This window comes from Malaclemys terrapin, chromosome 4, assembly GCF_027887155.1.
Source record: "Malaclemys terrapin pileata isolate rMalTer1 chromosome 4, rMalTer1.hap1, whole genome shotgun sequence".
Lineage (NCBI taxonomy): Eukaryota > Metazoa > Chordata > Testudines > Emydidae > Malaclemys > Malaclemys terrapin.
The window spans coordinates 1,084,733-1,097,753 of record NC_071508.1 but is presented as its reverse complement, the minus strand read 5'-3'; the positions used below and the strand labels follow the sequence as shown (position 1 = coordinate 1,097,753).

The window sequence follows — 13,021 nt, the reverse complement described above, 5'->3', positions numbered from 1 at the left end:
TCCGGGCTGGGCCCGGCGGTGGCTCCAGGAGCTGAGGCTGGAGGCAGGATTGGAGGGGCCCCGGGGCATGCTGGGAAGTGGGGGCACGGGGGGGGGAACCTGGTGCATGCTGGGAAGTGGGGGACACGGGTGGGGGACCTGGGGAATGCTGGGAGGTGGGGGCTGGGGGGCACCTGGTGCATGCTGGGAAGTGAGGGGCACGGAGGGCATGCTGGGAAGTAGGTGGTATGGGGGGACCTGGGGAATGCTGGGAGGTGGGGGCTGGGGGGCACCTGGTGCATGCTGGGAAGTGAGGGGCACGGAGGGCATGCTGGGAAGTAGGTGGTATGGGGGGATCTGGGGAATGCTGGGAGATGGGGGCTGGGGGGCACCTGGTGCATGCTGGGAAGTGAGGGGCACGGAGGGCATGCTGGGAAGTAGGTGGTATGGGGGGATCTGGGAATGCTGGGAGGTGGGGGCTGGGGGGCACCTGGTGCATGCTGGGAAGTGAGGGGCACGGAGGGCATGCTGGGAAGTAGGTGGTATGGGGGGACCTGGGGCATGCTGCGAGATGGGGGCGGGGGGGGACCCGGGGCATGCTGGGAAGTGGGGCTGGCCAGCTATGACCTTTCCCGTCCCCTCTCCCCAGGCCCCGGCCATGGGGGGCGGAGCCGCGGGGGTTCTTCGGCGTCTACCTGCTGTTCTGCACCAACCCCCGGTACCGGGGCCGTGTCTACGTCGGCTTCACTGTGGCCCCCCAGCGCCGCATCGGGCAGCACAATGCCGGCAAGCGCCGCGGCGGGGCCTGGAAGACCAGCGGGCGCGGGCCCTGGTAACCCAGAGGATTGGGGGACACGGCTCCCATCATGCAATGGTGGTGGTGGGATAATCCCAGCATGCAATGCTGCAGGGGTAGGCTCCCAGCATGCCATGCACTCGTGCCGACCTAAGCAGCAGAGCAAGGCATGCTGGGAGAACTGGCTAGCCTGGGGCGGGAGGAGCAGGGCATGCTGGGAGTGGAAGCTGAGGGAGCAGGGCATGCTGGGAGAACTGGCTAGCCTGGGGCGGGAGGAGCAGGGCATGCTGGGAGTGGAAGCTGAGGGAGCAGGGCATGCTGGGAGAATTGGCTGGCCTGGGGAGGGGGGAGCAGGGCATGCTGGGAGTGGAGGCTGAGGGAGCAGGGCATGCTGGGAGCTCTGGCCTGACCTGGGTTCTCTGCTTGCAGGGAGATGGTGCTGATTATCCACGGTTTCCCCACCGACGTGGCCTGCGCTGCGGGTATCTGCCGATGCCCCTCACTCCCGACCCGCAGCCCCTGCCAGCCCAGCCCTGCCCCCCCCAGCTCTGCCGATGCCCCTCACTCCCGACCCGCAGCCCCCCCCCCAGCCCAGCCCTGCCCCCCCCAGCTCTGCCGATGCCCCTCACTCCCGACCCGCAGCCCCTGCCAGCCCAGCCCTGCCCCCCCCCAGCTCTGCCGATGCCCCTCACTCCCGACCCGCAGCCCCTGCCAGCCCAGCCCTGCCCCCCACAGCTCTGCCGATGCCCCTCACTCCCGACCCGCAGCCCCTGCCAGCCCAGCCCTGCCCCCCCCCAGCTCTGCCGATGCCCCTCACTCCCGACCCGCAGCCCCTGCCAGCCCAGCCCTGCCCCCCCCCAGCTCTGCCGGTGCCCCTCACTCCCGACCCGCAGCCCCTGCTAGCCCAGCCCCTGCCCCCCCAGCTCTGCCAGTGCCCCTCACTCCTGACCCGCAGCCGCCCACCAGCCCAGCCCAGTCCCCCCCACCAGCCCTGCCCGTGCCCCCCACTCCCAACCTGCAGCCCCCCACCAGCCCAGCCCAGTCCCCCCCCAGCTCTGCCAGTGTCCCTCACTCCCAACCCACAGCCCCCACCAGCCCTGCCCGTGCCCCCCACTCCCAACCTGCAGCCCCCCACCAGCCCAGCCCAGTTCCCCCACCAGCCCTGCCCGTGCCCCCCACTCCCAACCTGCAGCCCCCTGCCAGCCCAGTCCCCCCCAGCTCTGCCGGTGCCCCTCACTCCCGACCCGCAGCCCCTGCTAGCCCAGCCCTGCCCCCCCCCAGCTCTGCTGGTGCCCCTCACTTCCAACCCGCAGCCCCTGCCAGCTCAGCCCTGCCCCCCCCAGCTCTGCCGGTGCCCCCTCACTCCCGACCCGCAGCCCCTGCCAGCCCAGCTCTGCCCCCCCCAGCTCTGCCGGTGCCCCTCACTCCCGACCCGCAGCCCCTGCCAGCCAAGCCCTGCCCCCCCCAGCTCTGCCGGTGCCCCTCACTCCCGACCCACAGCCCCTGCTAGCCCAGCCCTGCCCCCTCCCAGCTCTGTCGGTGCCCCTCACTCCCGACCCCGCAGCCCCTGCCAGCCCAGCCCTGCCCCCCAGCTCTGCTGGTGCCCCTCACTCCCGACCCGCAGCCCCCACCAGCCCTGCCCTGTCCCCCCCAGCTCTGCCGGTGCCCCTCACTCCCAACCCGCAGCCCCCCACCAGCCCAGCCCAGTCCCCCCCACCAGCCCTGCCCGTGCCCCCCACTCCCAACCTGCAGCCCCCCACCAGCCCAGCCCAGTCCCCCGCAGCTCTGCTGGTGTCCCTCACTCCCAACCCACAGCCCCTGCTAGCCCAGCCCTGCCCCCCCCAGCTCTGCCGGTGCCCCTCACTCCCAACCCACAGCCCCTGCTAGCCCAGCCCTGCCCCCCCCCAGCTCTGCCGGTGCCCCTCACTCCCAACCCACAGCCCCTGCTAGCTCAGCCCTGCCCCCCCCCCCCAGCTCTGCTGGTGCCCCCTCACTCCCGACCCGCAGCCCCTGCTAGCCCAGCCCCTGCCCCCCCAGCTCTGCCAGTGCCCCTCACTCCTGACCCGCAGCCGCCCACCAGCCCAGCCCAGTCCCCCCCACCAGCCCTGCCCGTGCCCCCCACTCCCAACCTGCAGCCCCCCACCAGCCCAGCCCAGTCCCCCCCCAGCTCTGCCAGTGTCCCTCACTCCCAACCCACAGCCCCCCACCAGCCCTGCCCGTGCCCCCCACTCCCAACCTGCAGCCCACCCACCAGCCCCAGCCCAGTTCCCCCCACCAGCCCTGCCCGTGCCCCCCACTCCCAACCTGCAGCCCCCTGCCAGCCCAGTCCCCCCCAGCTCTGCCGGTGCCCCTCACTCCCGACCCGCAGCCCCTGCTAGCCCAGCCCTGCCCCCCCCCCAGCTCTGCTGGTGCCCCTCACTTCCAACCCGCAGCCCCTGCCAGCTCAGCCCTGCCCCCCCCAGCTCTGCCGGTGCCCCTCACTCCCGACCCGCAGCCCCTGCCAGCCCAGCTCTGCCCCCCCCAGCTCTGCCGGTGCCCCTCACTCCCGACCCGCAGCCCCTGCCAGCCAAGCCCTGCCCCCCCCAGCTCTGCCGGTGCCCCTCACTCCCGACCCACAGCCCCTGCTAGCCCAGCCCTGCCCCCTCCCAGCTCTGCTAGCTCTGCCGGTGCCCCTCACTCCCGACCCGCAGCCCCTGCTAGCCCAGCCCTGCCCCCCCCCCCAGCTCTGCTGGTGCCCCTCACTTCCAACCCGCAGCCCCTGCCAGCTCAGCCCTGCCCCCCCCAGCTCTGCCGGTGCCCCTCACTCCCGACCCGCAGCCCCTGCCAGCCCAGCCCTGCCCCCCCAGCTCTGCCGGTGCCCCTCACTCCCGACCCGCAGCCCCTGCCAGCCAAGCCCTGCCCCCCCCAGCTCTGCCGGTGCCCCTCACTCCCGACCCACAGCCCCTGCTAGCCCAGCCCTGCCCCCTCCCAGCTCTGCCGGTGCCCCTCACTCCCGACCCGCAGCCCCTGCTAGCCCAGCCCTGCCCCCCCCCCAGCTCTGCTGGTGCCCCTCACTTCCAACCCGCAGCCCCTGCCAGCTCAGCCCTGCCCCCCCCAGCTCTGCCGGTGCCCCTCACTCCCGACCCGCAGCCCCTGCCAGCCCAGCCCTGCCCCCCCAGCTCTGCCGGTGCCCCTCACTCCCGACCCACAGCCCCTGCTAGCCCAGCCCTGCCCCCCAGCTCTGCCGGTGCCCCTCACTCCCGACCCGCAGCCCCTGCCAGCCCAGCCCTGCCCCCCCCCAGCTCTGCGGTGCCCCTCACTCCCGACCTGCAGCCCCCACCAGCCCAGCCCTGCCCCCCCCCCAGCTCTGCCGGTGCCCCTCACTCCCGACCCACAGCCCCTGCTAGCCCAGCCCTGCCCCCCCCCAGCTCTGCCGGTGCCCCTCACTCCCAACCCACAGCCCCTGCTAGCTCAGCCCTGCCCCCCCCCCAGCTCTGCTGGTGCCCCTCACTCCCGACCCGCAGCCCCTGCTAGCCCAGCCCCTGCCCCCCCAGCTCTGCCAGTGCCCCTCACTCCTGACCCGCAGCCGCCCACCAGCCCAGCCCAGTCCCCCCCACCAGCCCTGCCCGTGCCCCCCACTCCCAACCTGCAGCCCCCCACCAGCCCAGCCCAGTCCCCCCCAGCTCTGCCAGTGTCCCTCACTCCCAACCCACAGCCCCCCCACCAGCCCTGCCCGTGGCCCCCACTCCCAACCTGCAGCCCCCCACCAGCCCAGCCCAGTTCCCCCACCAGCCCTGCCCGTGCCCCCCACTCCCAACCTGCAGCCCCCTGCCAGCCCAGTCCCCCCCAGCTCTGCCGGTGCCCCTCACTCCCGACCCGCAGCCCCTGCTAGCCCAGCCCTGCCCCCCCCCCAGCTCTGCTGGTGCCCCTCACTTCCAACCCGCAGCCCCTGCCAGCTCAGCCCTGCCCCCCCCAGCTCTGCCGGTGCCCCTCACTCCCGACCCGCAGCCCCTGCCAGCCCAGCTCTGCCCCCCCCAGCTCTGCCGGTGCCCCTCACTCCCGACCCGCAGCCCCTGCCAGCCAAGCCCTGCCCCCCCCAGCTCTGCCGGTGCCCCTCACTCCCGACCCACAGCCCCTGCTAGCCCAGCCCTGCCCCCTCCCAGCTCTGCCGGTTCCCCTCACTCCCGACCCGCAGCCCCTGCTAGCCCAGCCCTGCCCCCCCCCCAGCTCTGCTGGTGCCCCTCACTTCCAACCCGCAGCCCCTGCCAGCTCAGCCCTGCCCCCCCCAGCTCTGCCGGTGCCCCTCACTCCCGACCCGCAGCCCCTGCCAGCCCAGCCCTGCCCCCCCCAGCTCTGCTGGTGCCCCTCACTCCCGACCCGCAGCCCCTGCCAGCCCAGCCCTGCCCCCCCCAGCTCTGCCGGTGCCCCTCACTCCCGACCCACAGCCCCTGCTAGCCCAGCCCTGCCCCCAGCTCTGCCGGTGCCCCTCACTCCCGACCCGCAGCCCCTGCCAGCCCAGCCCTGCCCCCCCCCAGCTCTGCCGGTGCCCCTCACTCCCGACCTGCAGCCCCCACCAGCCCAGCCCTGCCCCCCCCCCAGCTCTGCCGGTGCCCCTCACTCCCGACCCACAGCCCCTGCTAGCCCAGCCCTGCCCCCGCCAGCTCTGCCGGTGCCCCTCACTCCCAACCCGCAGCCCCCGCTCTCTAACTCCGCTGTCTCTCTGCTCTCCAGTTTGAGTGGGCCTGGCAGCACCCACACACTTCTCGCCGTCTCTCCCACGTGAGCCGTCGCGCCCGCCGGGAGACCCGCTTTGATTTCCACCTCCGGGTTCTGGCCCACATGCTTCGCGCGGCGCCCTGGTGCCGCCTGCCCCTCACGGTGCGCTGGCTGGAGCCAGGGTACCGCCGGGACTTCCCCCCCGCCCTCCAGCCCCCCCTGCACATGCCCGTGGCCTTCGGGCAGTTCCGGGCGCTGGGCCGAGCCAGGGGCCGTGGGGAGCGGGGGCAGGAAGAACCCGGCCCTCCACCGGGGCAGGCAGACCAGGCCCAGCGCTGCGCTCTCTGCCTGAAGAGACTCCAGGTACATTGGGGGTTCCCGGACACCTGGGTTCTCTGGGAGGGGAGGGGGAGCCTGATGTAAGAGCAGTGGGGCCTGGGAGCGAGGACTCCTGGGTTCTCTCCCAGCTCGCGGAGGGGAGGGGGGGGGGGTCTTTGGTGGTTAGAGTGGGGGGAAAGAGGGGGCTGAGAGCCGAGGGGAGGGGAATGGGGGCTGGTGATTGGGAGGGACGATTGAGAGCCGAGGGGAGGGGAGTGGGGGCTAGTGGTTGGGGGGGGGCTGAGAGCCGAGGGGAGTGGGGGCTAGTGGTCAGAGGGGGGGGGCTGAGAGCCGAGGGGAGGGGAGTGGGGGCTAGTGGTCGGGGGGGGCTGGGAGCCAGGGGGTGGGGAGTGAGGGCTGGTGGTTAGAGGGGGGTCTGAGAGGGGAGGGGAGGGGTGTGGGGGCTGTACCCCCCCACACATGTCTCCCCCCTGCAGGATGCGGATGACCCCCCCCTGTGCTGCTTCCACCCCGGCTGCCCCCTGGCTGCCCACCCCGCCTGCCTGGCGCGGGAGTTCCTGCGGGAGGAGCCGGAGCAGATCCTGCCCGTGGAGGGGCGCTGCCCAGGGTATGGGGCCCGGGGGGATCCCCTGGGGGAGGGGGGATCTCCAGGGAGGGCAGGGATGGGACGCAGTTGCCCAGGGCAACATCCCCAGCATGTTGCCTTGGCGACCCAATTCCCATGGTGAAGGCCCCCCCATTTCCTGTTGCAGCTGCAAGAACCTGCTTCTGTGGGGCGACTTGATTCGCTACCACCAGGGTTGCTATGGTGACTTGGAAGAAGTCCCTGCCTCCTCCCAGGTAAGCTCCGCCCACTTGCTGCTAAGCTCCACCCCTTGTGTGTTCCCCTTTGGCACAAGAGCCCCGCCCATTGTGTGGGCCCATCAGGCTTCCCTCTTCTGTCCCCACCCCTTTCCCTGTGCCTGCCCCTCACTAACCACGCCCCCTCGCGGGTAAGCCCCGCCCCCATTCTCTCCCCTCCCTTTTCACAGTGTCTTGCTGCTAAACTCCCCTTCTCAGGCAGACAAACCCCTGCCCCGCCTCCCTTTGTAGCCCCGCCTTAGGGCAGCTAAGCCACACCCCCTCATCCTGTCCCCGCCCCCTGACGGGGAAGCTCCTCCCTCTCTGACCCCCTCCTGCCCACAGGGACACTGGACAGAGGAGCTGCAGACTTGAAGACCAGAGGGGAGGAGCCTGCGCTGGAGGAGGCGGGGCAAAGGACGGGTCCCCTTTGCCCCACCCACCGGGACGATGGACCCGCCCCCTCCTGGATCCCGGGGCGAGGGGATAATTATGGGATTACATGAAATAAACATCTCAGGAGATTCGAGTCCCGGCTCTGCCTGACACGGGACGGACCCAGGCGTCGGGGGGGAGGGAGCCCAGCAGGGGGGACAAGGACAGGTGGGGGGAGGGGCAGAGGTGGGGGAGGAGCCCCAGGCTTTCCAGGGAGGATGGTGGAACCTTTCCCTCCCGCCCTGAACCCAGGCGTCCGGCTAGTGAGCTGTGGGGGGCCCATGGGGCACAGGGACCCCTTCCCCACCCAGTGAGCTCTGGGAATGTATGACCTGACCAACCTGCAGCCCCTGACACCGCTGTGAGTGGGAGGGGACCGAGGTGTGTGTGGGGGGAGAACAAGGATGGGGAAGCAGACCCAGACGTCTGGGCGTGGGAGGGAAGGGGACCCAGACTTCTGGGCGTGGGGGGGGGGGGGCAAGGATGGGGAAGGGGACCTAGGCGTCCGGGCTTGGGGGGGGGCAAGGATGGGGAAGGGGATCCAGGCGTCCAGGGAGGGGAGGGAAAGGGATTCGGGCGGGTGGGTGGGGGGGACAGGGATGGGGAAGGGGATCCAGGCGTCCAGGGAGGGGGGGAACAGGGAAAGGGATTCGGGCAGGTGTGTGGGGGGGGACAGGGATAGGGAAGGGGACCCAGGCGTCCGCGTGGGGAGGGGGAAGAGGGATGGGGAAAGGGGATGCGGAAGGGGACCCAGGTGTCCGGGAGGGGGGGGGGATAAGGATGGGGAAGGGGACCCAGGCGTCCGGGAACGGTGACCCTGAGCGCTCGGGACGGGGAGGGGGACGACAGAAAGATGAACAGCGGGACGGACCCAGGCGTCCGCCTCCCCCACCCCATGGCGATGGGACCAGCCCCCTCCTGGCCCCTCTCCACAGCCCCGCCCGCTCCTGGCTCCGCCGATAAAACCCGCCCGGCCTCGCGCAGAGCTTCTCCGGACCCCGCCGAGCCCCGAGCAAGTGAGTGGGGGGGGGCAGCTCCCCAGGGCCCCCCAGGCAGGAGAAGGGACCCAGGTGTCCGGAGCCCGCAGGACGGGCAGAGGGATGGGGTGCCGAGTCCCCAGGACCTGCCCTTCTCCTGCGGGGACCCTCCTGCCGCCCTACAGAAAGGGGCAACCGCCTCCCCCCGGCCCGGTTCCTGACCCCCCCCCCCGCCTGCCGCCCCCGCCGTCCCCCGCGCCCCCCCCCCCCGCTCCTGTACCCAGGAATGTCCCGGAGCCAACAACGTCTCCCTCCGGTGCCAGAAACTTTCACAACTCGGCCCCTGCGCTGGTGCCCCTCCCTCCCGCCCCCCAGCCCCTGCCCCCGCCCCCCAGCTCTGCCGGTGCCCCTCCCTCCCGCCCCCCAGCCCCAGCCCCTGCCCCCCAGCTCTGCCGGTGCCCCTCCCTCCCGCCCCCCAGCCCCTGCCCCCCCCAGCTCTGCCGGTGCCCCTCCCTCCCGACCCCCAGCCCTGCCCCCCCAGCTCTGCCAGTGCCCCTCCCTCCCGACCCACAACAACTGCACGCCCAGCCCTGGGCTCTGGGGGGGCGGGGGGCTATCTCCAGAGAGTCTCTTTAACCCTTTCTCTCCCAGGATGCAGCTGGCTGAGGAGACTCCGCGCCCAGCCCTGATCCCCATCCAGGGAGTCCCTATGATCAAATACTTCGCTGAGAACTGGGGGGAGGTGGAGGGATTCCAGGCACAGCCGGACGATCTACTGATCTCCACCTACCCCAAATCCGGTGAGTCCTCCAGCCTCCCCATAGCCCCTCCCTCTGTGCCCTGGTGCCCCTCACTCCCGACCCGCAGCCCCTGCCAACCCAGCCCTGCCCCCCCCAAGCTCTGCCGGTGCCCCTCACTCCCGACCCGCAGCCCCTGCCAGCCCAGCCCTGCCCCCCCCAGCTCTGCCGGTGCCCCTCACTCCCGACCCGCAGCCCCTGCCAGCCCAGCCCTGCCCCCCACCCAGCTCTGCCGGTGCCCCTCACTCCCGACCCGCAGCCCCCTGCTAGCCCAGCCCTCCCCCCAGCTCTGCCGGTGCCCCTCACTCCCGACCCGCAGCCCCCTGCTAGCCCAGCCCTACCTGTCCTGCAGGTACCACCTGGATCAGTGAGATCATCGACATGATCTACAATGATGGAGACACAGAGAAATGCAAGCGAGATGCCATCTACATGCGAGTCCCTTTCCTGGAGTTTGCTGTTCCTGGGGTCCCCACCGGTAACGTGGCCTCGGCTCCTGGGGCGCTGTGGGGAGGGGGCAGGGCGCTGGCTGTGGGGGGAGCTCACAGAATCATAGACTATCAGGGTTGGAAGGGACCTCAGGAGGTATCTAGTCCAACCCCCTGCTCAAAGCAGGACCAATTCCCAACTAAATCATCCCAGCCAGGGCTTTGTCAAGCCAGGCCTTAAATATCCTTAAGGCAGGAGACTCCACCACCTCCCTAGGTAACCCATTTCAGTGCTTCACCACCCTCCTAGTGAAATAGTGTTTCCTAATATCCAACCTGGACCTCCCCCCCTGCAACTTGAGATCATTGCTCCTTGTTCTGTCATCTGCCACCACTGAGAACAGCCGAGATCCAGCCTCTTTGGAACCCCCCTTCAGGTAGTTGAAAGCAGCTATCAAATCCCCCCTCATTCTTCTCTTCTGGAGACTAAACAATCCCAGTTCCCTCAGCCTCTCCTCATAAGTCATGTGCTCCAGACCCCTAATCATTTTTCAGAGTTTGTCGCCCTCCGCTGGACTCTTTCCAATTTTTCCGCATCCTTCTTGTAGTGTGGGGCCCAAAACTGGACACAGTACTCCAGATGAGGCCTCACCAATGTCGAATAGAGGGGAACAATCACGTTCCTCGATCTGCTGGCAGTGCCCCTACTTATACAGCCCAAAATGCCGTTAGCCTTCTTGGCAACAAGAGCACACTGTTGACTCATATCCAGCTTCTCGTCCACTGTAACCCCTAGGTCCTTTTCTGCAGAACTGCTACCTAGCCATTCGGTCCCTAGTCTGTAGCAGTGAATGGGATTCTTCCGTCCTAAGTGCAGGACTCTGCACTTGTCCTTGTTGAACCTCATCAGGTTTCTTTTGGCCCAATCCTCTCATTTGTCTAGGTCCCAGCTACTCCAGCCTGGCCTCGACCAGCAGGGGGGCGCTGTGGGCAGGGGGGCGCTGTGAGGAGGGGGCTCTGTGGGTTGGGGCTCTGTGGGCAGGGGGGCTCTGTGGGCAGGGGGGCGCTGTGAGGAGGGGGCACTGTGGGCAGGGGGGCGCTGTGGGTTGGGGTGCTGTGGGCAGGGGGGCGCGGTGAGGAGGGGGCTCTGTGGGCAGGGGGGCTCTGTGGGCAGGGGGGCGCTGTGAGGAGGGGGCTCTGTGGGTTGGGGCGCTGTGGGCAGGGGGGCTCTGTGGGCAGGGGGCACTGGCTGTAGGGGGCTCCCGGCTCACCCGCCCTGTGCCCCCCAGGGGTGGAGCTGCTCCGGAAGAGCCGCGCCCGGCGGCTGGTGAAGACCCATCTCCCGGTGCAGCTGCTGCCGGAGTCGTTCTGGGAGCAGGACTGTAAGGTGAGCCGCGGGGTGGGGGGCCAGCTGGGCTCTGATTGGCTGCTGGGAGCGGAGCTCAGCTGAGGTGGGGGTGGGGAGAGGAGGGCTGACCCCCGTGTCCCCCCCAGATGATCTACGTGGCCAGGAACCCCAAGGACGTGGCCGTGTCCTACTATTACTTCTACCAGATGGCGAAGGTGCATCCGGACCCGGGCTCCTGGGACCACTTCCTGGCCGACTTCATGGCTGGCGAAGGTGGGGCGCGAGCGGGGGGGTGCCGGCTCAGACCTGCCCCAGGGCACAGACTGGCTGGCTCGGGGGGGGGGGGGCACAGAGGGGGCGGGGGTGATTGCTTGGCTGGGGAGGGTGCAGGGAGGGCGTTGGGGGATTGCCTGGCTGGGGGGGCACAGAAGGGAGCAGGGGGCATTGCCTGGCTGGGAGGGACGGGGGGTGTGGGGATTGCCTGGGGGTGTGTGTGAAGGGACTGGGGGGCTCAGAGCCGTCTGCCCCCCGCAGTGTCGTTCGGGTCGTGGTACCAGCACGTCCGGGGCTGGTGGGAGAAGAGACGGGAGCAGCGACTGCTCTACCTGTTCTACGAGGACATGAAGGAGGTGAGCCCCCCCCCCCGGGTAGTCCCACTGCCCCTCCCCCTTTCCTGTCCCCCGAGTGTCCCCCTTCCTGTCCCCAGCCCGCCCCACTGCTCATCTTCCTGTCCCTGTCCCCCCCACTGCCCCTCCCCCCTCCCTGTCCCCAGCCCGCCCCACTGCTCATTTTCCTGTCCCTGTCCCCCCAACTGCCCCTCCCCCATTCCTGTCCCCCAAGTGCCCCCCCTTCCTGTTCCCGCCCCCCCCCACTGCTTATCTTCCCTCTTCCTGTCCCTGTCCCCCCAACTGCCCATCCCCCTTCCTGTCCCCCCACTGCCCCTCCCCCCTTCCTGTCCCCACCCGACTCCCTCTCCCCCTCCTGTCCCCAGCCCCCCGGCGTGCCCCGTTGTCTCTAACCACCGTCCTGCCCAGGACCCCCGGCGGGAGATCCGGAAGGTGATGGAGTTCCTGGGGTGCCCCCCGGGCGAGGGGCTGGTGGAGGCGATTGCCCGGCACACGGCCTTCGGCCAGATGAAGCAGAACTTCATGGCCAACTACAAAACCCTCCCCACCAGCGTCATGGACCACAGCATCTCTCCCTTCATGCGCAAGGGTAAGGGGACCGGGGCAGGGGGGGCATGGCCTGGGGGGCTCGGCCTGGGAAGGGGACTCAGTGACCCCACTCTCCTGTCCCCCAGGTGTGACGGGCGACTGGAAGAACCAGTTCACGGTGGCGCAGAACGAGCGATTTGATGCCGACTACGAGAGGCAAATGGAGGGAACCGACCTGAGCTTCCGGATGGAGATCTGAGCCCCCCCGCCCCACATCAGCCCCCCCCACCCCACTGCAGAGAGATAAAGCTGAGTTACCTGCTCTGGGCTCCGCTTCGTGTGGTTCATTGCAGCAGGGAGCGCCGTGGGGAGGGGGAGGGGGAGGGGCGCTGGCTGTGTGTGGGGGGGTGCTGGGGGGGGGACTTTTCTCCAGTTCGCAGCCCCCCCCCCAGCTCTGACTCCAGTTCCACTTGCCTCCCTGCCAGAGCCTCTTGAATAATCCGCCCCCACAGCCCCCAACCTGACTGGGCTGCCAACGCTGCCCCACCCCGCTCCAGGAGTGGAGTGGGGCCCAGTGGTTAGAGCAGGCTGGGGGGAGGGGAGCCCGGACGCCTGGGTTCTCCCCCGGCTCCAGGAGGGGGGTGGGGCCCAGTGGTTGGAGGGGGTGGGGAAGGGGAGCCCGGAAGCCTGGGTTCTCCCCCAGCTCCGGGAGGGAAGTGGGACCCAGTGGTTAGAGCGGGCTAGGGGGGAGGGGAGCCCGGACGCCTGGGTTCTCCCCTGGCTCCAGGAGGGGGGTGGGGCCCAGTGGTTGGAGGGGGGGGGAAGGGGAGCCCGGAAGCCTGGGTTCTCCCCCAGCTCCGGGAGGGAAGTGGGACCCAGTGGTTAGAGTGGGCTGGGGGAGGGAGGGGAGCCCGGATGCCTGGGTTCTCCCCTGGCTCCAGGAGGGGGGTGGGGCCCAGTGGTTGGGGGGGGGGGGGAGGGGATGGGAGCCACACTGGGCCCAGAACAATAAATAACCCTCAAGCCCCCGACATCAGGAATCGCGCCGGGCGGGGAGCCAGAACCCAGGTGTCCGGGCAGCGGGTCAAAGGGCCTGGTGAGGAGTAGTTAATGAACAAACCCTAGAAGGGGTCAATAAGGTAGCCAGTGGGGGAAAGGGTTCGGGGCTGGATCTAAGTGCTGGGGCGGAGGGAGGCAGGGCTCTGGGCACTGCAGGGGGCAGGGTGTAGGGGT

The 13,021-nt window shown here is 70.1% G+C and overlaps 2 protein-coding genes across 3 annotated transcripts in view; both read left to right on the top strand.

The window, feature by feature from the left end:
• The window catches only part of LOC128835506 (kinesin-like protein KIF22), a 12,704-nt gene extending 5,526 nt beyond the window's left edge, over nucleotides 1-7,178 (top strand). Inside the window, 7 exon segments of the mRNA XM_054025033.1 lie at nucleotides 29-155; nucleotides 629-811; nucleotides 1,205-1,245; nucleotides 5,475-5,833; nucleotides 6,286-6,416; nucleotides 6,562-6,649; nucleotides 6,995-7,178. Of these exon segments, the coding sequence (XP_053881008.1) occupies nucleotides 29-155; nucleotides 629-811; nucleotides 1,205-1,245; nucleotides 5,475-5,833; nucleotides 6,286-6,416; nucleotides 6,562-6,649; nucleotides 6,995-7,024 (959 nt within the window). The 3' untranslated portion in view covers nucleotides 7,025-7,178.
• A 171-nt stretch (nucleotides 7,179-7,349) lies between these two features.
• Nucleotides 7,350-12,115, top strand: LOC128836031 (sulfotransferase 1 family member D1-like). Of its 2 annotated transcripts, none has more exons than XM_054026032.1 (8): nucleotides 7,350-7,445; nucleotides 8,713-8,861; nucleotides 9,211-9,336; nucleotides 10,576-10,673; nucleotides 10,781-10,907; nucleotides 11,169-11,263; nucleotides 11,669-11,849; nucleotides 11,935-12,115. In XM_054026032.1, exons 1-8 carry the CDS (start codon nucleotides 7,408-7,410, stop codon nucleotides 12,045-12,047), a joined length of 927 nt encoding a protein of 308 aa, XP_053882007.1. In that variant the 5' UTR covers nucleotides 7,350-7,407; the 3' UTR covers nucleotides 12,048-12,115. The 2 variants fall into 2 exon arrangements, with proteins under 2 accessions (XP_053882007.1, XP_053882008.1); XM_054026033.1 differs by lacking the exon at nucleotides 7,350-7,445 and adding an exon at nucleotides 8,007-8,100.
• The last annotated feature ends 906 nt before the right edge of the window (nucleotides 12,116-13,021 follow it).